Here is a 24,996-nt window from a genome sequence, read left to right as displayed (position 1 = left end):
TTATTTTTCCATGTTTTGAGTTTGCTTCTCATGCGTTGCATGTGAAGTACGGAATGTTTGCAGGATGTACAATTGAGCTATTTTGGATTGCATCCATTTCTCCAGAACAACACTGATTGCAACATTAATTAAATCATTCTGGAGAGTTTTAAAGCAGAATCAGTGACTGAGCCTTGACCAGAAGGAGAACGAATGCCAGCAGTGGAGGCCTGGGGGTTTCAGAGACAGATTTTCCCACTGAGGCAGGGATGCTTCCCACGGAGGCAGGGATGGAGGAGGGAGGCGAAGTGGGTGGGGGAAGCTACAGTCCCACTTCTCTCATGAGGATAGAGGTAAATTCTTGCACCGGCCATAACACCTCAGGGGTAAGGCAAAACTATTGGATAAAATGCACAGATACTGTTCTCTCCACACCCACATTTCTTGTAATGTTCTACCCAATGTTCTGTCCAGTGTTTCAGGACTTCTGCCCCTGCCTGCAAAATAATGACACCCATGGCTCTCTCGACTATGCCCTCCCCATTGGTGAGGGAAGGGGAGGTTGGCTTAGAGCTCAACTTCCCCTGTTAGGGCTTCCTTAGCACTCAGCCAAGGCCATACCCTCAGCTCTCTTCCCTACACAACTTCCCAGTTTAACTGCCTTCCGATAACTCCATGCTCACCTCTTCCATCTCTGGAGCTACCATCCCAAGAGCCTTCCCGATGCTCCCTAAGCACCATGATGCCCAGGAGACCCCACTGCTGATCAGCGGGAGGCCTGGGAAAGAGCGGCCACAGACAACGAAGTTTTTCCACGACAAGCAAAAGCCATTTCCTGTGCTGGGCCAGTTTCAGGGACCAGAGAATAAAGCTGGCCGTGAAGCCCTAGAGGTCAATCATTTATGATACTGGGAGAGAAAGAGACAGGAGAGGGTGCTTTCTGCTTGGCCCATCAGCCTGCCTGAGCCCACAAGGATGTGAGTCCCTTTGAAATGGCCTTGGGACTCATCTTTTGACCCTTCTGATCCACAGCCTGCTCCCCTGAAGAGTTCAAGATGACTTTCTGTTCTCAGCATTCACTCATTTGAAACTTGATCATAGGTGGCCTGCGGACAGCTCTTATTCTTTAGCTTTTAGATTATGATTTAACTTTTTCCCACGGGATGTTTGATCTCAGTTCCTTGAAGGCAGAGAAGTCCCTGGTGACAGGCCGCAATCTGGACATGTTGTAGGAATAGCAGGGACTAGGAGAATCAGCTGTTCTTGGGTCTACACCTGCAATGTTAAGATGCACGGCAGGAAGCAGAACAGATGATGGAGCTTTTGTTCTGAGAGCATGCAAACAAGGAGAATGTGAGGCATTTTTTAAAAGATGGAATCCAAATTGATTTTTTTTTTTTTTTTGAGACGGAGTCTTGCTTTATGGCCCAGGCTGGAGTGCAGTGGTGCGATCTCTGCTCATTGCAGGCTCCGCCTCCAGGGTTCACGCCATTCTCCTGCCTCAGCCTCCTGACCAAATTAATATTTTACTTAATTATTTGGACACTCTTTTATGTATTATCTAATTTTCTTAACCCTTCACGCCATTTTGTATAGGTAGACACCCTTCAACTACAGGGAAAAGCAGTGCTGACATCACAGGTCTGGACAGAGCTGTCCTTGTGGAAGGGTAATGGTCTGTGATTGCCAGAAACTGTGTATGTCAGCCCCTCTCCATCATAGCTAATAATCTTTAATTACTCAGAACACCTGTCCTTGCCTTGCAGAAGTAACAATTTGTTTCATGGTAATCTCCCAATCTCCCATCATTGACCCTTGGCACCATAAATGGTGTACTCATTCATTTATTCATTATATGTTCACTTAAAACTTACCACTCTACGGGCAAGCACTGAACTAGAAGGTTGGAATACAGGATCATAAACTGCAGCTACTGCCCTCGAGGGGGACTCCTTACAATGGAGTAACAAATAGCTACGTGACAGGCTTGGGTTATAACACAAATGCTCCAGGAATAGAGGAAGACCAGAGAAGGCATCCCAGAGCTGAATGTAGCATGTGACTTGAGTTTTTAAAGATGAGTTAGCAAGCCATTAGGTGTAGAATTGGAAAAAATATTTGAGGCAGAGGGATAGTTTGTGCCAAGACAGGAAGACATGAAAGAGTCTGCAGCAGGCTGAGAAAGACAATCCGTTGGAATGGACTGACTGTTGGGGCGTGTGCGTTGGAAGGAGGGGTTGATAAGCCTGGAGAGGTGGTAAATAATCTTGATGCCATGTCTCCTGTCTATCTTAACCAGTAGATAAGGGGAAACCAGTTGAGCTTTTTATAGAAATGAAATGATTAGGGTTAGTTTTAGTAGGGTTGTTCTGATGTGAAGAGACAAATAGAAGATGCCATTCTAGAAGCCAAGAAACATGAGTCTTGCCTGCCAGTCAAAGGGAGGTCTAGATTAAGGGAGAGTGAGGCTTTAGAGAAAAACAGGAGTGAGGATGGACAGATCTGGTGCCCTATTGGAAGGGAAGGAGAATTTTGAGGTAACTTTTGGGTGGTAGGGCCCACTTACTGACATAAGGAATACTATAAAAGGGGTTTTTGTTTTAGTAATATGGGTAGAGTATAAACTTGCATTTGCACCAATGTTACTCATGACTTGTAACATTTTAGCATCCGCTCACACTGTACCCCTTCCCGTAAAAATCACACAGTGTCCATTTCATGGCTGGTGGCAGTGTCCCATTTAAAGACATCCTGCAGTTATTCAAATCCCTCTCCTCCGCCACATACTTTCCTTTCTCCCACAACAGACTCCCTCTACATGAACTCCTCCCCACTGTGAGACACCAATCAGAGTTCAGACTGAGGGCAAGCATAGACAGTTCTGGGCGCTGCTGCAAGTACAATTTCTATAAAAAGACACTGAGAAAACAATGAGCAATGTTGCCATTTTGCCTTTAATGGAAAAGTGGCCAGTGGTTACAGTTAAAAAAAAAAAAAAAAAGTTTTTAACAAAACAAAATTTTATCCAGCTTCTAGGCAATCACTGAATTTTCAGAAATACACATGTGCTTGAAAATCAATCTTTTTATAAAAATAAACTCTGAATGTGTGATTAAAAAGGAAGAAGCCCAGTCTTTTAGCTGCACAAATGCATATTAAAAAGGAGAGGCATCTGTCTGAGATAGTTCACCCCAGTGCAGTGGGGGCTTTGACTTTGGGAGACAGAGCCTGCTTGAAGCGTCTCTTCAGGTCCTGCATGTTGGGAGAGCGGGGCCGAGGGATGATGGAGGCTCTTCTTCTTTCCCCACTGAGGCCGTGCATCTTGCTTACTTCTTTGCAGAGATGCTGAAACACATCACAGACATCTTCATAGTTTTCGCTAGTGGAAATTTCAAGGAACAGGCTGCCCAGCTCATTGGCTAGCTGAATGCCGTCCTGTGTCTGCACCTGCCGGGCATGCAAAAGGTCTCCCTTGTTGCCCACAATGATGACAGGGGCTTTAGAGTCAGGGTGGACCTTCCGGATGTGCTGATAAAGGGGTCGGATGGACAAGTAGCTGTCGTAGTCTGTGATGGAATAGACCAGCAAAAAGCCCTCAGCCCACTGCACGCATTTGGACAGGGAATCGACGACCTGGGGGAGACTGTCTTGGATCTGAGAAAACATCAAAATGACATCCAGTCAAGGAAACCCTCAGCGGGAGATAAACTCAAAAACATCAAGGCAACCCTTGAAGAAACACTTGAAAAAGAAATCACTAAACACAGTTTTCAGTTTCCACCCAGCTTCTGCAGAAGCAGGCTTTTGATATGGAAAGAGCAGATTCCCAGGCAAACTCCCTGCCTGAGTTACTTTATTAGCTGTTATCCCTGCATTATTTTTAAACCCCTTGCTTGTCAGGCAGTCTCTGGTGAACCATGGCTGACTGAAGAATGACCTTAAACTAGAATGGCTCAAGTTTTAGGAAACACTAACTCATAATAAACAAAACTTTGAAAATAAGCCAAGATAAATATCTATTCCCAAACCCATAAAAATATGTTTAACATGCACTTCTTAAGAATGTTACAGAAAGAAATTCCTTTCTTAGGGTTCTTCCACAAGACCCTTCCCCTGGAGAAGAGAGTAGCAATTAGTAACTGGTTAATAAACAAGTTACATTCTGGACCCTCTGCCAAGGGGTTATCTGATTGCAATTACTGACTTGAGGGAACAGCCATTAACAGCAGCACTTCAGCAGGGCTTGGCCGGGCGCTGTGGCTCATGCCTATAATCCCACCACTTTGGGAAGCCGAGGTGGGCGGATCACTCGACGTCCGGAGTTCCAGACCAGCCTGGCCAGCATAGTGAAACTACAGCTCTACTAAAAAAATAAAAATAAATAAATAAGTAAATAAATAAACAGTTGGAGTTGTGGCGGATGCCTGTACTCCCAGCGACTCCGGAGGCTGAAGCAGGAGAATCGCTGGAATCTACCAGGCGGAAGTTGCAGTGAGCTGAGATCCAGCCACTGCACTCCAGCCTGGGCAACAGAGTGAAACTCCGTCTCAAAAAAAGCAGAGCTTACCAGGGGAGAAGACTCTCTCCCACTAGAATCCTACCTGTTTTTTTGTTTTGTTTTGTTTTAAATGTCTTTCTCTTTGTTAATGGTTCCACGGCTACCTCTGGAAGAAATGGTGAGACCTGCCTAAGTAGTGATGGCCCACCAGGGTTGCAAAGTGAAGTGAAGTCAGGTGCTTAACAAGAGGAGGCTGCTTCTAACCATGCCTCCCCCTTAGAGAGTTTCTAACACCCCAACTACTGGCCCCCCCCCGTGGACAGCCCATTCCTACCTGTATATGCACAGGTTGGTTTAGATGCCTTGTTTAGACCCCTGCGCCCAGCGTGGGCGCCCTACGTGCTGTGCCCACCGGGGTGGTCTGACGGGTGGGAGTGAGCTGTTTGCCCCTGGCGGTTCTTACCTGGATGCCCCCGGGAGTATCCTGGATCTGCAGGGAGAGCTGGTCCCCCTCAACGTAGACCAGACGTGAATACAGCTTGCCTGGAGAATGAAGAAGAGTTTGCTTTTCAATTCTCAAACTCCCATCCAGAAAAAGAAACATGCAAGCATAAAGGCAGGGAGCGTGCAAGTATTCTCACCTGTATTCGGTTCATAGTCGCCAATGAATCTCTTGGTCAGGAAGCGCACGATCATTGCTGAAAAGGAAATGGGAAAATCAACCGAAGGAGTCGGACAAGCCAGTCAAACCCATGAACCCCCGACGAACTGGGGGGAGTGAGGGGCGCAGAACCGTGGGCACTGCTAGCTTCCAGAGGCTCCGCCAAACTGAGGTGCCGCGGGCTCGGCCGCAAGTACAACTGGCGGGACACCTCTCCCGCACCTCATCCCCGAACAAGCGCCAACCCCGCCGAGAGCCCCAGGGAACGCCAGGGAAGCAGGCCGGGACTGACCGGGACCCCCCGAGCGCGAAAGCAGCCGGGTTCTACCTGCCCCCCGGCCCTCTGCTTCGGCCGAAGCTCCCTTTCTCCGTCTGCAGCGCCCCCAGTGGTCGCGGCCGGAGCCGGGGAGCGAAGCCGCCCGGGGTCCCCGCCGCACTCACCACTCTTGCCCACGCGGCCGGCGCCCAGCACCGCCAGTTTGATGTCCTTGGGCAGGAGGCAGTCCGAGGAAGACTCGGGGATGGGTGAGAGCAGAAAGTGCCCGGACATGCTGAGCGGCCGCATGGAGCGCGTCCCGCGGTCCGGCGCGCAAGCCGAGCGGACTGGGCCTCGCGGCACCCGGAGCCGGCTCGCCAGCGGGGAGTGCGGGACTAGGAGTCCGGGACCGCGGCGGCTGCCAGCACAGCTGTCAAGACCCGCGGCTTTTAAAGGGCTTGGTGCGCCCGGGAGCGCGGCGGCCGCCCTAGCTCCTCCTCGTCTCCGCCCCTTCTCGGAGCTGAGGGGAGGGGCGGGAGCAGAGGCCGCGGAGCTGACTATCGCCGAGGCTGTGCGGTTCGCCGGGCTGCTGGCTGCTCGCGGCGCTCTGCTGCAGGACTGTGGCTCCGGGGCCCAGACCCTGAAGATAAGGCCACCATCCAGAGCGCGCGGGCGGCCTCTAGTCAGGCACTCTGGGAGTCTCCTCACCCCGCAGCAGCCAGCCGGAGTCACTAGACCTGTGGGTGAACTTGAGATGAGTTACGAGCTGGCGAGAGAAGAAGAAAAAGTGCGATCAGTTGGATGTTTCTGCAACAATGGGAGAGACAGATTCCTGTAAAACGTTGCCCTTTTTATTTTTAAAAGGTGCTAAGGGCCTGGGCGCGGTGGCTCACGCCTGTAATCCCAGCACTTTGGGAGGCCGAGGTGGGCAAGATCACCTGAGGTCAGGGGTTCAAGACCAGCCTGGCCAACATGGCGAAACGCTGTCTCTACTAAAAATACAAAAATTAGCGGGGCGTGGTGGTTGGCGCCTGTAATCCCAACTACTCGGGAGGCTGAGGCAGGAGAATCTCTTGAAGCCGGGAGGCGCAGGTTGCAGTGAGCCGAGATGGCACCACTGCACTCCAGCCTGGACCGCAAGAGCGAAACTCCGTCTCAAAAAAGAGAAAAAAAGAAAAGAAAAGGTGCTAACAGATGACGTTAATATGGGAAAAGGGAGGGCGGGGGCAAGAGCTCTGAATTAGTATCAGTGGAGGCAACTGCAGTTACTGTGACCTTGCTAGGGATAGATGAAGTCCCCTTAGGGGCAGTGATGGTTAGCGGCTCAGTATCCATTACCAGCCCCTCTTCTGCAGGCAGGGATTGCACTGGCTCATTCCTGAACACTCATGAGCACTCCACCGGCTGGCGGCCCTGGCTCTGCACTAACTGTCCATCATTAATACTATCCTATGTGCTTGAGTCATGCATTTGCTTCATTATCCAAGTATTTACTTCTAGGTGCATGGTGGGGTCTAGGGTGGGGTGGGGGGCAGTGTGAGGAACAGGACACAAAAGAGAGCTATGGACTGGTTCTTGGATTTCCGGAGCCCACCAGAAATAGCACGGCAGAAGCCTGAGGACTTTAACGTTGAACAGTTAGAAGACTTTCTGGCTTCTGGCCTCCTGTGTTCCAGCCTCACCTAATTGCCTATTAGATAGCCCCACACTTATTCACACCTTTCTCTACCCTGGTTGTACCAGTTTTTGCTGCATGACAAACCATACCAAACTAGATGGTTTAGAACAACAATCACTTACAGTTGTTGAGCCCTTTGGTGCATCTGCAGGGAGCTTCCAGGTTCTGGAGGTGGGAGCTGGCTGCCCTTGGACAGCCTTACTCATGTCTGGCAGCTGTTGGCTGTGATTAGGGAGGGTAGTGACTGAGTTACGTGTCTCTTTTCAGCAGGTTGGCCAGGGCCTACCCTCACGGTAGCTGAGCAGAGTTCCAAGAGAGTGGGTGGAAATGGACAAGGCCTCTTGAGACCTAGGCCTTGAGGTCGAACCCATCCCTTCCTGCTGCATTCTGTTGGTCAAAGAAAGTCATGGGGCCAGCCCAAATTCAAGGAGTAGGGAAATGCACTCCGCCCCTTTGTGGAAACAGCAGAAGAGTCACATGTGAAAGGGCAAGGAAGCAGAGTGGTGGAGAATGGGGCCCATTTTTGTAATTGACCATGCTAATGAATGTGTCTCCATCCACCCAGTGGCCCAAGCCTCGGAGACATCCTTGACTCTACCTACTTTCTCACTTCCACATTGATTAATCACCAAGTTCCATCATTTCTCCTCCTATATTTCTTGGTGTCTCCCTCTCTGTATCCCTACTGTTCTCATTTCTCATCTGCAGAATTCTGAATAATCCTGAAGTAAACTAGACTAGACTAGATGGTTTCTTCAGTTTACATGTTTCTCCCTTGGAGAAGCCATCTCTGATCACTGCCACTGTCCCCACCCCTATCTTGCAGTTACTTGCTCTCAGGGCACTGATCTTAACTATCATTACTTTCTGGTAGAATGTTTGTTTCATGTCTGTCTCCAGGAGGACAGGGACTCTAGCTTGTGACTCGAGTACCCGGCACATAGTGGCACCTGGGACTGGCAAGGTCCTTAATAAATGTTTGTTCACTGGCTGACTTTCCAAATGAATGAATGAATGAATGGTGTCTTCAGTGTATGAACTGGAAAATACAGAAGTCATGTTTCTGACCATTTTCCCATTGCCTTGGTTTTGAGAGCAACTTGCTCTCAGGAGGACGTGTGCTGGGAGATGTCCTGAGATAAACTGCCATATTTAAGTTGTACTGACTTTTGGCTGTTCATAAGGCAATTTTCTCTGTTAAACTGCAATTCAACTGGAAAGACTTGAAGCAGGGCACCTTCCTCCCTCATGGGGGAAAAGGCACCATAAAGACAATGGCTGTCTAGGGAACAACCGGAAACTGTTAAGTTCCAGGGTCACGTGCAGCTCCGTGATGGGGGTCTGGGCTGTTGTCTCTCAGATTCCCTTGACTTCTCCTTCACAGATGCAGGGTGGCTCCCACAGTATCCTCACCCAAACAGGAAGGGAAGGAAGTATTCTGTTAGTTGTTCTCTTTAATTACGAAATAAAGCAGTTCTCACAAGAACTCAGCAGACTTTCTCTTACATCTCACTGGCCAGAACAAACTGGGAAAGATATTACTCAAGTATCTAGCAAAGACTGGGATGGCCATGACTAGTTTAGACAATCATGATTCCTCCCTCTAGCTGGACATACCACCACCCCCATTCAAAATCAAGAACTCACAGAGAGAATGATTGCCAAGGAGATCGGCCATAAACCCTATTCCCCTTCCTGGAGTGAAAATCCAGCACTTTCAAGGGAAGAGTCCTTTCTTGGTGGAATGTTGCGTATCTCTGTCTCCCTTCACCTCCTTCTCTGTTTTACATTCCCAGTCTGGAATAAGACCATTGTAGCTTAAGGTCTGCCAATAAGGAAGATTCCTAAGACTGTTCTCTGCCCAATGATAATTATGTTCCACTTTGCAATTACATTGCACCTTTGCTCAGAAGAGCTCAACATGTGATTTCGTTCTCCTTGGAAGAGCTCTTTGCATTTATAACTATATAAAATAATCCATCACCTTCTAGTGAAGACAATAAATGACTGAACTGTAGAATTATAAATAGCCTTGTCTAAACCGTTGCTGCTTGTGTTCTGCCATTTCATTTTAAATTTGTGTCCAGAGTTATGTAAAACTGTGGTGCAACCAATATAACAGGCATGCTGAAGTGGTTTTAAAAAGATAATAGAAATGCGTAGGCATGGATACAGATATACAAATCTGTGGGCGTTTAGAATGAGTATAAAGGCCAGAGTTTGGTAATATGCAAATAATAGCAGTCTTGGGAAGTTATTAACTCTTTCCCAGTCAAATAAAAGCTTGAATTCTAGTCACCAGGCAAAACTTTGCCAAGGGTCCCTGTCTTGTTCACAAACAACTCCCCTACCCCAGCCATAACCCAACATCAACTCCCTTTCCTGTATATCCTAAGTCCTCGACTACTGAGTTTACTGGAGCCTCAGAGCCCCTGCCTTTGAGGTGCTCTCCCTAAACAGGAATCATGGCTCTGCCCTCTACCAGTTCCCTACTTTACTTCAACTCAGCAGGCAAAATTACTGAAAATGGACTCTGTGAGGCTCTGTGATAAGTGCTGGTGCAGAACACCAAGAGCAGCGAACAATTACTAAGACAGCGAAGTATAACACACTCTTGCCTGCCTTCACAGACATCCCTGTAGTGGAGAAATTTACCAAATTCACTATCATTTATAACTGTTGAGTTTACCAAGAAAATTATATTATCTTAATTTTTAATTAATCCTGTGAAACAGGTAAAGAATATCCTCTAAATTGTGGTTTAGACAAATTGAGTAACTTATCCAAAGTCATACAGCCATATAGTGGTGCAGGCCTCAAGCCCTCTGAGTTTTAATCCTGGCACATTCCACAGGTATACAGGGCAGGATGCAGAGCCGGGCACAGTGGCTCCCACCTGTAATCCAGCACTTTGGAAGGCCAAGGCAGCAGGATTGCTTGAAGCGTTTTCGACCCTGTCTTTACAAAAAGAGAAAAAAGGAGGAAAAAAAAGGAGGGAAAAAGGGAGGGAGGGGAAGGAAGGGGAGGAGAGGGAAGAGGATGAAGGAAGGGAGGGAGGGAGGGAAGAAGGGAGGAAGAAAGAAGGGGAGGGGAGCGGAGGGAAGGGAAAAGAAAAATTAGCCAGGCATGGTGGTGCACGCCTGTTGTCTCAAGCACTCAAGATGTGGTGGGAAAATTGCTTGAGCCCAGGAGATCGAGGATGCAGTGAGCTGTGATCATACCACTGCACTTCAGCCTGGGCAACAGAACAAGACCCTGTCTCAAAAAGTTCAAAATTCAAAAAAATAAATACAAAATAAAGAAAGCAGGTTGTAGAACACTGTGTTGATAATGGAAGGCCAGAGCAGGTCAGGATGCAAACTCCAACAGAGCTGCCACAGGGAGAGTTAGGTCTGACCCAAGTATCAGGGAAAGCTTCAGGGAGGCATGAACTAGGCTGCAAGTGTGAGTCATGTGTGATCGGTGGAAAACAGGGAAGGGCCATGTCAAACTGAGGGAACAGCATGTGCAAAACCATGAAGATACATGGCAAGTGTGAGGAACTCTGAGTAGTCTCAACGGTGAGAAGGATGTGGTAAGTGACCCAAAAGGCTGGGAACCAGACTAAATGGCATGCTAAAAAGTTTATCGAGAGGCTATGGAAAGCCATTAATCATTTGAGGAGAGCTCCTTCTACAGTTCTTTCTCAGGTTATCTGCAGGGCGTTACTTCCAGGACACACTGAGAATACCAAAATCCAGGGATGCTTAAATCCCTGATATAAAGAATGTTGTATTTTCATATAACTTATGCACATCCTTCCTACTTTATTTTTTGAGACCGAGTCTCACTCTGTCGCTCGGACTGGACTGCAGTGGTAGTGTGATCTCGGCTCGCTGCAACCTCTGCCTTCTGGATTCAAGCAATTCTCCTGCCTCAGCCTCCCGAGTAGCTGGAACTGTAGGTGTGCGCCACCATGCCCGGATAATTTTTGTATTTTTAGTAGAGATGGGGTTTCACCATGTTAGCCAGGCTGGTCTCAAACTCCTGACCTCAAATGATCCACCCACCTTGGCCTCCCAAAGTGCTGGGACTACAGGCATGAGCCACTGCACCCGGCCCTTCCTTCCTACTTTAAATCATATCTACATTACTTATAATACCTAATACAATGTAAATGCTACGTAAATAGTTATACTGTATTGTTTAGGGAACAGTGACAAGCAAAAAGTTTGTACATGTTCAGAACAGATGCAATTTTTTTTTTTTTTTTTTTTTGAGATGGAGTCTCACTCTGTCCCCCTAGCTGGAGTGCAGTGGTGCGATCTTGGCTCACTGCAAGCTCCGCCTCCCGGGTTCACACCATTCTGCCTCAGCCTCCCGAGTAGCTGGGACTACAGGCACCCGCCACCGCGCCCGGCTAGATTTTTTTTCTGTATTTTTAGTAGAGACGGGGTTTCACCGTGGTCTCGATCTCCTGACCTTGTGATCCGCCCGCCTCGGCCTCCCACAGATGCAATTTTTTGTCCCAATATTTTCCATCCCAGCTTGGTTGAATCCATGGATGCAGAACTCACAGATACAGATACAAAGAGCAGATTGTACATACAACAGTATGAGTACTAGGAGCTTACAAATAATAGGATATGGGCCTGATGCGGTGACTCTTGCCTGTAATCCCAGCATTTTGGGAGGCCGAGGTGGGAGAATCCCTTGAGCCCAGGAGTTCAAGGCTGTAGTGAACCGTGATTGTGCCACTGCACTCCAGCCTGGGTGACCCTGTCTCAAAAAACAAAAACAAAACAAAACGATACGGTCTCTGACCTCAAAGATCTTAAAACTGTTTACTTACTCATCTCCCATGAGCAACTAATTTAATCTGAACCTCTCTTCCTTCTTAGGTGGAACCAAAAAAATCCAGTCATCTTCACTTGAGCTAAGCCATCATCTCATTTTACAGAGACAGTAAAGAGTATCCCACTTATTTTCCAATCCAAATGATTTCCATAAATCCGAGTCTTGCTGGAGAAGTGTGTACGACAGCATTTGTGTCCCCCTTCCATTAGTGGCTTTGTGTGTTGGCCTGTCAACAGCTCCTCGCCACACACGGCTGTTTGAACAAAATCACAGTACAGAGCCTCAGCTGCTTTTTCACTCTTCTGTGCACATTTTCTATCTCAGCAACAGCAGCTGCAGCTGCTGCCTCACTGTTATTATTCATAACCTAGCAACTGGTTGAACAGATTCTGTGGAGAAGGATTTTTACTATCAATTTTTTTCTAAGGGGAGCTAGGGTGAAGAAATATGCTATAAACACTCATTCCAAATAAATCCAACCCAGTTTTAAATCTTTTGTCTTGTGCACAAAAAAGAATTAAGACAAACCTACCTTGTTCATATTTTAGCAATTCTTTATATTTTAGCACATTTTCCATCCTAGTACAGAGAAATGCTAATACTACACAAGTGGGAATAGGGAAGAGGTAAGAACCTGAGTGTGTGTTTCTGCCACAACATTCAGAAGAAAACTTCAAAAAAGAGGGTGATATATTTTATCTAACCCTTTGAGACTGGTTTCAACTGAACAAAAATAGAAGGCCTTAAAAGATACCTGGTTAGACCGGAACAGACTTGAGGTCCAAGTTCAAGGAACCACACAGCCTCACTTACAATCATGGCTATTACTTAAAAATAGGGTGAAAAAATTTATAGTTAGGATATTTTTCTTCATTTTCACTGACATGTGTAAGAAGGGAAATCGGACAGTAAGAGGTTAATTTATAAATTCACAATCTGTGGTGGTTGCTCAGGACCTGCATTTCAAGGCAGACATGTAATCTTATCAGCACACACACATATTACTCAAAGCTCGGAGGGTTCAATTTAATTATCTCCCCACTTATAAAACCTAATCTGCAGGACATCCAGATGGAGCTGCCCAAGAGGGAGATGGAACTACAGATCTGGGGCTTCAGAGAATGTGAGCTCTGCAACTGAGTCTCAAGTATCAGAGAAGGCTAAAGATGTAGACCAGTGGTTCTCAAACCTGAGCGTGTATCTTACTCACTCAGAGAGCTTGGTAAATACGAAGTGCTGGGCCCCATCCCCAGAAGTTCAGATTTGGCGGGTCTCAGGCAGGTCTGCATTTTTAACAAGGTCTCAGATGATGCTGATGCTGCCAGCTGGGAGACCATACTTTAAGAACCTCTGGCTTAGATAACCCAGGAATAATTTATAAAGAAGGGAGAGACAAATGTGGAACATCTAGGAGGGGCCCAGAATGAGGATAGAAGGGGGTCAGATAGGGAGAAGAAAAAGAATCCTCTGCAAGAGAAAAAAATTGTTACTCTGTCAATTATTATGTGGATAAGATTAAATTGGGAAAAAGTATCTACATTTGTTAATTAGCAAGCTTTTGGTAACCTTTAAGAGTACAGTTTCATCACAGTGGTGGAGGCGGAAGCCAGATTTGCAGTGGGCGACCAGGAAATTTAGCTATGAAAGGGAGGAGGAAGGCACAGGAAGGGCTGCTTGGTTTATTTGCTGGTTTTTTGCAAGTCTGCAGGCTGAAGTTAAAAAAACCAGCAAGTTGGGCCGGGTGCAGTGGCTCACGCCTGTCATCCCAGCACTTTGGGAGGCCGAGGCGAGCAGATCATCTGAGGTCAGGAGTTGGAGACCAGCCTGGCCAACATGGCAAAACCTTGTCTCTACTAAAAATACAAAAAAATGAGCTGGGTGTGATGGCAGGCGCCTGTAATCTCAGCTACTCAGGAGGCTGAGGCAGAACTGCTTGAACCCGGGAGGCGGAGACTGCAGTGAGCCAAGATCACACCACTGCATAGACCAGGATAATCAGTGAACCAATAGGGCAGACCCAAGAGCCCTGTCAATACCAACTCTTTCCTCTGGTCTCCTTTTACCCTCTCCTTGATACCTGGTTTGCCTTATTTTATGAAGGGATTTAGGTCTTACTGTTCCTCCTGTACTATCACCTCCTTAATAAGGCTTTATAGTGTCTCTCTTTTCCCTTCATTCCACAGTAGAGTAGGTACCAGTAAACATCCCCTCACAGGCCAGGTGTGGTGGCTCACGCCTATAATCCCAACACTTTGGGAGGCCGAGGTGGGCAGATCACTTGAGCCCAGGTGTTCAAGATAAGCCTGGGCAATATGGTGAAACCCCATCTCCACTAAAACACGAAAATTCGCTGGGCGCGGTGGCATGCTCCTGTAGTCCCAGCTACTCAGGGGGCTGAGTCAGGAGGATCACTCAAGCCCAGGTGTTTGAGGCTGCAGTGAGCCATGATTGTGTCACTGTACTCCAGTCTGGGTAATGAGGGAGACACTATCAAAAATATATATATATTCCCCTAAAGTATCTACAGATGTAAGTTGATAAAAAAGACCACTCAACATATATTGGATAAGGTACAGAAAATGAAGAAAGTCTGTATTTATAGGATATTAAGAGACAATCTTGATAAAATTCGAGCAGAGGCTGACTAAAGGGGACAAATCATGGGGAAGGATGAAGGAAAAGCATTCCTTCATAGCATGACATGCTCCTTCAAAAGCATTCCTTCATATTTTGTACTTCAACTTACTTACAAAAGCCCTCAGGCATGAATGCATTTGGCATATTAAAAGACACAGCAAGGAGGCTCATGAAATTGGATCTGACTTTGGGGCAGGAAATGGTACAAGACTAGGTCGCAAAGGTAGCTACAGGACAGATAATGAAGGGTTTTGTAGGCCACGATAATCGTCAGATTATAAATGGTATTCAAAGCTATGAGGCTTTAGGCTTTAGCCTCATAGCTTTGAATCTCACCTGGAGTAAAAAGGTACTTCGGTATTTGGAGATCAGAAAGACAGAACCAGCATAGACCGCAGACCAGGTAAAAGGAAACCAGGAGAGGGTTCCAGAAGCTAACTGAAGCCAAACTCAATAATAAACATTTTCTCTCACCAAAGTAGCAAAGATTAAATTAAAATAATCAATGCTGATGAGAATGCTGTGAGACAAGCATGTTCTCTGGAAGGTGGAGTGCAAACTAGTATAACCCTTCAGTAAATCAATTCATCAAAGTGAATCAAGAATTTGAAAAACAGGGCACGGTGGCTCAAGCCTGTAATCCCAGCACTTTGGGAGGCTGAGACGGGCGGATCACGAGGTCAGGAGATCGAGACTATCCTGGCTAACATGGTGAAACCCCGTCTCTACTAAAAAAAAACTAGCCAGGCGAGGTGGCAGGCGCCTGTAGTCCCAGCCACTCGGGAGGCTGAGGCAGGAGAATGGCGTAAACCCAGGAGGCAGAGCTTGCAGTGAGCTGAGGTCCAGCCACTGCACTCCAGCCTGGGCGACAGAGCGAGACTCCGTCTCAAAAAATAATAATAATAATTTGAAAAACATATATTCTTTAACCCAGTATTGTGCTTGTGAGGAAATCCACTTTTGAAGACTAATCCAAAATACTAAAATTTTAGCCATATTCATAGTATTGCCACTGATTGTTTTAAAAATTGCTATGTTGTACATCAAATAGGAAGAGTTCATTTTCTGAGTATTTGTGCTAAGGATAGTAGTTCCCCTAAGCCAATTCGGCATGTCATCCTTCTTTCTCTCATGTCCAACTTTATCTGCCCCTTTGAATTGACACCTCATATCCCCATTTCCTTGTTGACAAGTCACAATTTACTTATTTCACCTGGTTGTGTTAAAACATGAAAAAGGCCCTAAGTGCACAACAGGTCTCTAGGAATCATTTTATCCAATCCCTTATACTCAGGGAGGTGATACCACTTTACTGATGAGGCAACAAAAAGTGAAGGGAACATGACTTGTTGGAGAATGAACAAAACAATGTTTAAGGTCTCCTGATCTTTGCACGTTGCATGGGAGATTTAACAAGCCTACATACTCATATGCAAAATGGTTACAAGTCCTCAAAATTCAGAGAAACACTATAGTTTTGTAAAGACCGAACACAGATGCATTTTTTTTTAAAGAGCAGTCTTTTTCTCATTATCCTCTCATTAATTCGAAAAGCACTTGCTGAATGCTTACTATTTTCCAGGCATGAAGAGTTCCTAAACTCAGGTGTAGTGGGGAAGACTACGAGTTAAAACACTGTAACAGAAGTTATGGGAACAAAGATGTGGGGGATTTTATTACAACCAGAAGTATCTCTCTTCTCTCTGATTCAAAGAGCTTTCTTCATCCCTCTCCTTAAAGTACTTGCAACAGGGAAGGTATCATCTATGAGATAATACAGGGTGAGTGCTTAAGGACACACAGAAACTCATCAAGTGACCAAAGGAAAGCCTAAGTGTTGCAGGCAAAGGCAAGTGCATGTGCAAAGAACTTGAAAAAAATCTATTTTCCTAATACCTAAAGCATAAAGTAAGAAGGCAGTGACAGGAAGTGAAAGGGAAAACAAGCAGAAACCAGATTACAAAGGTTCGCATACATCATGACGGAATCACGTTTGCACAAACTCATCCAATTGTCTAAACTCATCAAACTGTACACATTGAAGGTGCAGTTCTTTGTTATCAATCACACCTCGACAAAGCTGTTACAAAAAATGTGGTCTTCCAGACACTATCTGGCACCCACTCACACACTTATTGGAGTCTTCAGGGATCCACTTGGTAGTCAAACAGCACGGCGAATAGAGGAACTCTTTGGCATAAGAGGATCACGGGTTCAAGTACCAGCTCTGCTACTTTCTGGCAGTATGACCACTGGTGAGTTATTCCCCCTTCTTTAGTTTTTCATCTTACTCATAAAACATGGTAGCCCCCACATCTCAAAGAAGCCAGGAAGATGAAATAGATCAAGTGGTCAACAAATGTTGTCAGGCATATAATATCAATTCATTAACAGAGAGCTCAACTTTATGTACGTATCTCTCAAGCAGATAAATGGTAAATAGGGATATACCACACCCGCTCCCCCACAAAAGGGGGGTCACATATACTCTTTAAAACCTAAATATTAGTAAATTCTAGATTCACTGGAAAGCAATGACTTAATTTTGGACATCCAAAATACTCCTGGCAGGCTTCTGTGTACAAACAATGCAAAATTCTCAATTAGCAGCAGATCTATGAAACAAAAGTTGGTAGTTGCTTAATATTCACCATAACATCATGATATGTGCTTTGTAAGTATTCCCATCTAACCCTCAAAATCACCCTTTTGGGGCACTTTTATTATCCCCTTCCAGGTAAGAAAACTGAGTCCTGTCAGTCAATTTGCAATGTAGTAACAGAATGAGTAAATGTGGAGTCTGGAAGCTGCTTTAATGAAGGGAACAAGGCAAGTGTGACTAAAGGGACAGGGTGTGATGACTTCTACTCGATGCACGGCTGAGCCATGAACTATTATCGGAAAATACACAGGACTAATGAGATTATGTTTACATGCAAGTCTCCACCACTACAATGTGAATCCTTAGGGGCAGTTATTCAGAGATTCATATCCAGCTGTGAGGGATCCCCAAGCAGTACGCATCACCCATCTCACTTCATTGGGAAAAACTCAAGACCACCAACTAGACTTTTCTCCATTCAGAACATTAAAAAATATTTGAGACAGGGTCTTGCTGTCACCCAGGCTGGAGTGCGGTGACGGCAATCATAGCCGACTGTAGCCTTGACCTCCTGGACTCAAGTGATCCTCCCAACTCAGCTTCCCAAAGTGTTGGGATTACAGGTGTGAGCCACTGCGCCCGATAGTTCATAACACTTAGTCAATATGACTAGGTCTTTGCCTTACACAGCCTCACCCCGAGAAGGTAGCAGTAAGAATGACTGTGTAGAATCTCAAAGGTTGGATAGAATTGATTTGGGGATGAAACAGACTTAATGCCTGTCAGCAAGATTAGCGAGGATACGTTTCAAGGAGCCATGTTTGTTAAGTAAAGGTTTCCAATTGAATGGTATTGTTTTAATATGTCCTCTCCAAAATTCATGATGAAACTTAATCCCCATTGTTGCAAAGAAATTGCCGTAAGTCATGCACCGCTGTAGAAATGTAAAATGGTAGAAAACGCTCCGGAAAAGTTTAGCAGTTTCTCAGAAATGTAAACATGCAACTACCGTAAGACCCAGCAACGGCCCTCTTGGACATTTATCCCAGAGAAATGAAAACTTACATTCACACAAAAACCTGTACATGAATTCTCATAACAGCCTTAAAAACAACAGCTAACTATTGGTAATAACCCAGATGTCTTTTAGCAGGTCAAATGACTAAACAAACTGTGGTACGTTCATACCATGAATTCTACTCAGCAATAGGAATACACACAATACGTGAAACAACTTGGATGCATCTTCAGGGAATTATGCTAAGTCAAAAAAGGCAAACGGACACATCTAACTTCACACGATCCCTGTCATTTCCATTCTTGAAATGACAAAAAGAAATGAAGGCCAGCTTAGTGCTTGCCAGGGATCAGCAGGGGAAGAGGTGGTCTGACTACATAAGGCAACATGAGGTATCCTGTGTTAAAACTGTTCTACATATTGACTTTATGCTTTTTTTTTTTTTTGAGATGGAGTCTTTCTTGATTCTCCTGCCTCAGCCTCCAGAGCAGATGGGAGTACAGGCACTCACCACCACGGCTGGCTCATTTTTGTATTTTTAATACAGACAGGTTTCACCATGTTGGCCAGGCTGGTCTTGAACTCCCGACCTCAAGTGATCCACCCACCTCAGCCACCCAAACTACTGGGATTACAGCTACGAGCCACCATGCCCACCTATTATCAGTATCTTGATTGTGAAACTGCACTACAGTTTTGCAAGATGTTATCATTGACAAACAGAATACAGTGTATAAGGAATCTTTATTATTTATAACTCCATGTAAATCTGCAATTATCTCAAAATAAAATATTCAATTAAAAAAAAAAAAAGAACTCCCATTGTGGCAGTATCAAGAGGTAAGTGAAGGCCAAACCTTCATACGACACCAAACCTGCCAGCACCTTTACCTTGGGACGTCAGAGCCTCCAGAACCACCACATAAGCTTCTACTGCTTACCCAGGTCTGTGGTATATTGTTACAGCAAGACAATGGCCTAACACAAATGCCATTACCACTATTATTTTCTGAGTTCTGTTCCATGCCTGGTCAAAGCAATTCCAAGCTAGTATATAACACACAAAGAATGGATACTTTAACCAATGTATTTTTTTAGGGTTCAAAAGCAAACTCAGGATCCTGAGCTTAACTGTAATGCAATAGATTACATCCCACTTATTTTTGTAATTTATTTTATATGGCCTGGCACAGCGGCTCACGCCTGTAATCCCAGCGCTGGGAGGCCGAGGCAGGTGGATCACGAGGGCAGGAGTTTTGAGACCTGACTGACTAACATGGTGAAACCCGTCTCTACTAAAGACACAAGAATTAGGTGAACATGGTGGCGCGCACTTATAATCCCAGCTACTCAAGAGGTTGAGGCAGAAGCGCTTGAACCCAGAGGGTAGATGTTGCAGTGAGCCGAGATCACACCATTGCACTCCAACCAGGTTGACAGAGCAAGACTCTGTCTAAAAAAAAAAAAAAAAAAAATTACTTTATTTCTTCCTTGATGATTTAAGACTATCTTCAAACCAGTACAAATATTTCATACACGATACCTGGCCATTTTCTAACCAATTAAGTAATTTGTTGCACAATAAGCTACCTTACGTCCTTCAGCAAGGAATACATTAAATTTGAATAGTAAAGACATTACATAATGAATTAGGACACAACTAAAATTTGCTTGAAGTATTTCTTTGGGGGAGAGGACACCACACTTCTACTCAATGAAGAGAAACATTTTTCAGCCCAGAGGTCTTTTATTTATTTATTTTTTTAACACCTATTATGCCATGAATTCATAGGGAATAGGTTCCAGCAGCTCAGGCTCCTTCCCATTGGTCCTCACAAAGTGTGCTTCTCTGGGTGGAGCAGGCTATTAAAGGAAAAAAACAGGAATAAAATAATTACGTGAAGTGTTAAATCTCAACCTTAAAGTGCTCTCAGGACCAATGAAACCCACACCAAATTCTCACCTGGCGCTTCAGCTGAACCCAGGTACCTTTCTCTTTGGCTTCTTTCTTTTTCTGATCATTTTCCTTCACGCGTTTCAGGAAGCTATCTCGGCTCTTAGAGTGCTTAATGTGCTCAATACGCACATTAATTCTCTTGGCAAGAATCTTGCCCCTGAACAGGGCAGAAATTCTTGTAAGTGCTTTATCAGAAATATAACAGAAATGTAGAAAACTTTTTGCAGTTTCATTTATTAAACAAACCATGAACCTTTTATCCAGATACGACAAATCAAAAAAGTATGGCTTGATTACTTTACAATCATTAATCATATCTGAAGAAGCCTTGCAGAGACCATCCCTACTTTTAACTCTCCTTGATGAGATGACAGCCTCTTCAACTCTAGTAATCTAACCCAAACCAGATTGCTAATAAAATTTAAAATTTTCTCTTTTTATTCTATAAAAACTGTTGGGCCGGGCGCGGTGGCTCACGCCTGTAATCCCAGCACTTTGGGAGGCCGAGGCAGGCGATCACGAGGTCAGGAGATCAAGACCATCCTGGTTGACACAGTGAAACCCCATCTCCACTAAAAATACAAAAAAATTAGCCGGGCGTGGTGGTGGGCACTTGTAGTCCCGGCTACTCGAGGCTGAGGCAGGAGAATGGCATGAACCTAGGAGGCAGAGCTTGCAGTGAGCAGAGATCCCACTATTGCACTCCAGCCAGGGTGACAGAACAAGACTCCGTCTCAAAACAAACAACAAAAAAAACTGCTTGGTAACAAACTGTGTTAAGACTTTCCAATAAATCTATTTCAATTTGTTTCCTCTGACAGGATACAAGACAAACACCCAGTTTGCCTGAGTTTTAAAAGGATATTTCCTTTGCCCCACTTGAATGACCAATAAAGACATAAGTCCAATTGGCAAAGTGAAAAGGGGGTGTGAGGGAATACTGGTTGGCCGCAAAGAACTACAACACTACTTACTTAACTTGTTTGTTTACAACAATGCCAACAGCATGCTGGGTAACGTTGTAGACTCTCCCAGTTTTGCCATGGTAACACTTGTGGGGCATTCCTTTTTGAACAGTACCCATTCCCTGTTAAAGAGACAAATGTTATATACCAACATTTCCCTTTCCTTTAAAAATCTGACTTTAAGTAACTAACATATTCTAAGATTTCCTTCAAATGGCAACTCAAGAGCTTTCAGAGCCGGTGAAATGTGTTTTTCACATTGCTTCAAGCAATCAAAAAAAAACCAATCATCATTAAGCTCTAGAGTGCCAGGATACATTTAAATACAGGTCACAGAAGAACACAGCATTCACTAGGAGGGTTTTTAATCATAGTAACAGTAATCTTCACCAATAGTTAAACTTTGCACTAAGGCATTCCCTTCCAACTTGACAAACTCATAATTTCCCACCCTACCACCCAATTTCCACTTGTTGTTAACTCCAAGCAGGCAATGAGGAAAATTTAAATTCTGCTAAGAATAGCACTTTAAAAAATCCATTCTAGGCTGTGCGCGGTGGCTCACGCCTGCAATAATCCCAGCACACTGGGAGGCTGAATCGGGCGGATCATCCGAGGTGTTCGAGGCCAGCCTGACCAACATGGAGAAACCCTATCTCTACTAAAAATACAAAATTAGCCAGGCATCATGGCACACGCCTGTAATCCCAGCCATGTGGGAGGCTGAGGCAGGAGAATCGCTTGAACCCGGAAGGGAAGTGGAGGATGAGGTGGAATCGTGCCATTCATTGCACTCCAGCCTGAGCAACAAGAGTGAAACTGTGACTCAAAAAAAAAAAAAAAAAAAAAAAAAAAAAATCCATTCTGTACTCTTACAGATGCAATATACACTATTTGAATTCCTACACTAGATTAAATCCAACTTTTCTAACTTCGTAGTGTTATTTTCCCAATTTTATGTTTACCTTGATGTCTACAATATCACCTTTCTTATAGATTCGCATATACGTGGCCAAAGGAACAACTCCTGCAAAAATAAATTTGGTATAGTGAATACTAAGGCTAAAAGTCTAGAGTAAAAGAAATGAAATTTTGCTAGCTTTTAACACATCATTTTTGATGGTTATATACTTAGTATCTTGTCAACGGATAATTTCTCCTGAAAGCAAAATCAGCCTACTAAATTACCTCTCTCCAAAGTTTAATCTTGCATCAATATTTAGTCACAAAATTACCTTATAAACTTCATGCTTATTTACCACAAAATAAGTTGGGTAGACGCTAATTATTTAATGCTATTGATACACATTCTATCAACTACAACACATGTTGAACACAACAGAACACAAATGTGTGCCATGCTTCTCTGAAGGAAGGTAAACCTACTTACCATGTTTTCTAAAAGGCCTAGAGAACATATATCGGGTGCCTCTCCTCTTTCCCTTTGTGTTCGTCATTTTGGCGAATTACTGAAACCAGAAAGCGTTAACGGTCAAATGCAAATGAAAATTGGCATTTGCCCCAAACCCCTGTAATTTCAAATGTTCGCATGTCAGTAGCAAAGTGAGAAATGCAAACTGAAAGCTGGGTCACCAAGCAATTAGTTCTGTTGAAAGGTTAAAAAACCGTTATTTTAGCAAGTAAGGTCTTTTGGCAAAACTGCCCAAGTTCTACAACATCAAAACTCTTAAATAGCAGAACTTGATACGAGAATCCAAACCAGTAGCCTTTCTCTATGAGAATATAAAAATACAACAGGACTTCTACCACACTCTATCTGTAGACCCCAATCTGGAATGCCAAAGGCATGTAATTACTAACTATAAGATAATTTATTGGAGAACACAATAAAACTGCCTTACATTTTTACGTGAATTATATCTTTCTTGTCAACCAAATTTTCCGTGATGGTGTATCTCAAACAGCATCTATCTATTCATCAGAAATCTCAAGTCACTTCACATTTCTGATTACTTACTACGAAATGTATACAGGGTAGGAGAGAGGAGAACCCAGGCTTTACAACCATTGACCTAAATTTGACATAGGTTCTGCCACTTACTAGCTGCGAAATCCACACTTCATCTCTCATCTTCATTTGTGAAATAGGGGTGAACACTTCCATAACTGATAACATCTACGAAGAACTCAGCAATGCATGCCCCGTGTAAAGTACTCAGTAGTAACTGGCAGCTAATTTATCATTATCTAAGAATTCACCCACATGTAGGCATTTAGAAATTAACCTTTCCTTTTGTTTCCCAAAAAGGCCAAAACAATAGTTTTGATGGCTCTTTAGTCATTACAGGGCACAAGTGCCATTCCTGGCTATTACTGCTACCATAAGGTAAAATACAGCATCAGGCTTAACGTGTTGACAACATTCTAACACAATTTGGTTTCTAAATTTACTAACAATCCTTTAAGAATGGCTCCCAAAGTGCCATTTGTATAAAAACTGTATAGCAAGGAGACATGTTTCACCTAACTCACCAAAGCCAAACCATTGTTACAATGGATGAACCCTTTAAATGCCAGGTACCCTGTTCTAATCCCCAAAGCCTTTAGACGTGTATAAAGTTCCAAAAACTTGTGGTAAGTTAGCATACAAGAAGTGGTACTGTGTAGATTCAAGTCACTCTGTGGAATCACCAAGTGGCAGAACCAGTTAACTCATTCCTGATTCCAGAGCCCACAGTCCTCCACTAGATTCACCTTGCTGAGTTTGGAATCCATTTTCCGCATGGACCCCATAAACTTAAAACTGAAGGCACTTTTCAAAACGATGCTTTACCGTCTGTAACAGTATTAAAATCATGGCAACTAGGATTCACTGTAAACAGCAACCTGCAGACTGTTAACATCCACAAACTGACAAAATGATGAACTACGGCTAAATGTTTCCCTTCACTCAAAGCATGCTGCCCTAGAATTCGCAAAACAGCATCTCCTCTTGGTGCAAATATTGGTGTTGCAACGTCAAAACACTTTCCCTTCGTCCAATCACCATGTGGGGTCAAAATTTTAAAAATAGTCGGAAATCGTCTTATGCATTAACTAAGAGCAGTGAGGTTTCACTACCCAGGACGACCCGGGACCGACTCTCCGACCAAGGGCCCGGGTTTTCACACTTGTAGGCCTCACAGCAGATTAAAACCGACGCCTGACTCTAAATCCATTCCTACTACCCCTTAAGTCCTCACCCAACATCATCACAAGATTAGGAATTAAAAACGCCACACTGAAAAGAGTTAGAAAGGCATCAGGCCACGCGGCCCCCACACAGCCTATGTGAGAGGGCCACCCACGGTACCGGAGATGCAGCCACGGGGACATAAAACGAAGTCTTTTAAAGATTAACTCGAGTCACCTCACCCAAAGCGACTCAGTCTCGTCTTTCTCGCAAACGTGCCCCGCAGGGCCGCGATATCGCAGTCCGGTTCTCAGCCCACGGCCCAGGCCGACCCGGCGCACGCTGCTCCCCGTCTGGCAGAACGTGGTTTAACCCGCCCATGCCAATGGGCCTCAAACAGGTTAGACAGTCTCCCCATGGTCCCAGTGGACGAGCTCTGAGGCCACAAGGTTGCGGTTCACGTCTGTCGAACACTTAGCGCCCGGGAGCCACGCGCAGGCCCTACCTGGAAGATGGCGGTTCCGGCCGAAAGGAAAGAGGCGGGGCCGCGGCGCGCGCCTTACAAGGGCCTGTGGGCTGCCCACGGCGCTGCCTGAGGGAAACGCCCACCGAAAGCGACTCCTTTGTAGGGAAGAAGATCGTCTCTGAGAACACAGAAAGTCTGTGAGAATATTTTCTTTTCTTGCGAAAGAAAGACAACCGGCCAACACAAGCCGACACTTGTATCGTGTCAGACAGCCCGGAAAGGGGCCTTCAAGGACGACCAACAGGACGCC

At 44.9% G+C, this 24,996-nt stretch overlaps 2 protein-coding genes and 2 non-coding genes across 5 annotated transcripts; all 4 read right to left on the bottom strand.

Moving 5' to 3' along the window:
* Positions 1-2,937: 2,937 nt before the first annotated feature.
* RASL11A (RAS like family 11 member A) lies at positions 2,938-10,003 on the bottom strand. 2 transcript variants are annotated; one of them, XM_030922434.1, is made up of 5 exons: positions 7,195-10,003; positions 5,580-6,160; positions 5,119-5,175; positions 4,941-5,020; positions 2,938-3,633 (listed from the first exon to the last, which is right to left on the bottom strand). In XM_030922434.1, exons 2-5 carry the CDS (start codon positions 5,701-5,703, stop codon positions 3,166-3,168), a joined length of 729 nt encoding a protein of 242 aa, XP_030778294.1. In that variant the 5' UTR covers positions 5,704-6,160; positions 7,195-10,003; the 3' UTR covers positions 2,938-3,165. The 2 variants fall into 2 exon arrangements, with proteins under 2 accessions (XP_030778294.1, XP_010373387.1); XM_010375085.2 differs by lacking the exon at positions 7,195-10,003 and having other exon boundaries at positions 5,580-6,315.
* A 9,895-nt stretch (positions 10,004-19,898) lies between these two features.
* RPL21 (ribosomal protein L21) lies at positions 19,899-24,996 on the bottom strand. The gene is made up of 6 exons (XM_010375092.2): positions 24,726-24,996; positions 22,478-22,556; positions 22,053-22,114; positions 21,097-21,209; positions 20,129-20,279; positions 19,899-20,028 (listed from the first exon to the last, which is right to left on the bottom strand). Exons 2-6 carry the CDS (start codon positions 22,542-22,544, stop codon positions 19,939-19,941), a joined length of 483 nt encoding a protein of 160 aa, XP_010373394.2. The 5' UTR covers positions 22,545-22,556; positions 24,726-24,996; the 3' UTR covers positions 19,899-19,938.
* Positions 20,926-21,052, bottom strand: LOC115894649. The gene has a single exon (XR_004054793.1). It is a non-coding gene; the product is annotated as a small nucleolar RNA SNORA27 (small nucleolar RNA).
* LOC115894637 lies at positions 21,314-21,387 on the bottom strand. The gene has a single exon (XR_004054782.1). It is a non-coding gene; the product is annotated as a small nucleolar RNA SNORD102 (small nucleolar RNA).

Source organism: Rhinopithecus roxellana, chromosome 18 (genome assembly GCF_007565055.1).
Source record: "Rhinopithecus roxellana isolate Shanxi Qingling chromosome 18, ASM756505v1, whole genome shotgun sequence".
NCBI lineage: Eukaryota > Metazoa > Chordata > Mammalia > Primates > Cercopithecidae > Rhinopithecus > Rhinopithecus roxellana.
Note: the sequence above shows the minus strand (reverse complement) of the source record. Positions and strands in the feature narration are given on the sequence as shown.

What these genes read in the sequence shown, in the direction of transcription:
- RASL11A (XM_030922434.1), bottom strand. Translation starts at nt 5,703, where the DNA reads ATGCGGCCGCTCAGCATGTCCGGGCACTTTCTGCTCTCACCCATCCCC. An exon ending in CGGCCGCGTGGGCAAGAGTG is followed by an intron (nt 5,176 to 5,579) that starts GTGAGTGCGGCG and finishes TTTCCTTTTCAG; the next exon opens with CAATGATCGTGCGCTTCCTG. An exon ending in CGACTATGAACCGAATACAG is followed by an intron (nt 5,021 to 5,118) that starts GTGAGAATACTT and finishes TTCATTCTCCAG; the next exon opens with GCAAGCTGTATTCACGTCTG.
- RPL21 (XM_010375092.2), bottom strand. Translation starts at nt 22,544, where the DNA reads ATGACGAACACAAAGGGAAAGAGGAGAGGCACCCGATATATGTTCTCT. An exon ending in TAGGCCTTTTAGAAAACATG is followed by an intron (nt 22,115 to 22,477) that starts GTAAGTAGGTTT and finishes TTATTTTTGCAG; the next exon opens with GAGTTGTTCCTTTGGCCACG. An exon ending in GGGTTCAGCTGAAGCGCCAG is followed by an intron (nt 20,029 to 20,128) that starts GTGAGAATTTGG and finishes TTCCTTTAATAG; the next exon opens with CCTGCTCCACCCAGAGAAGC.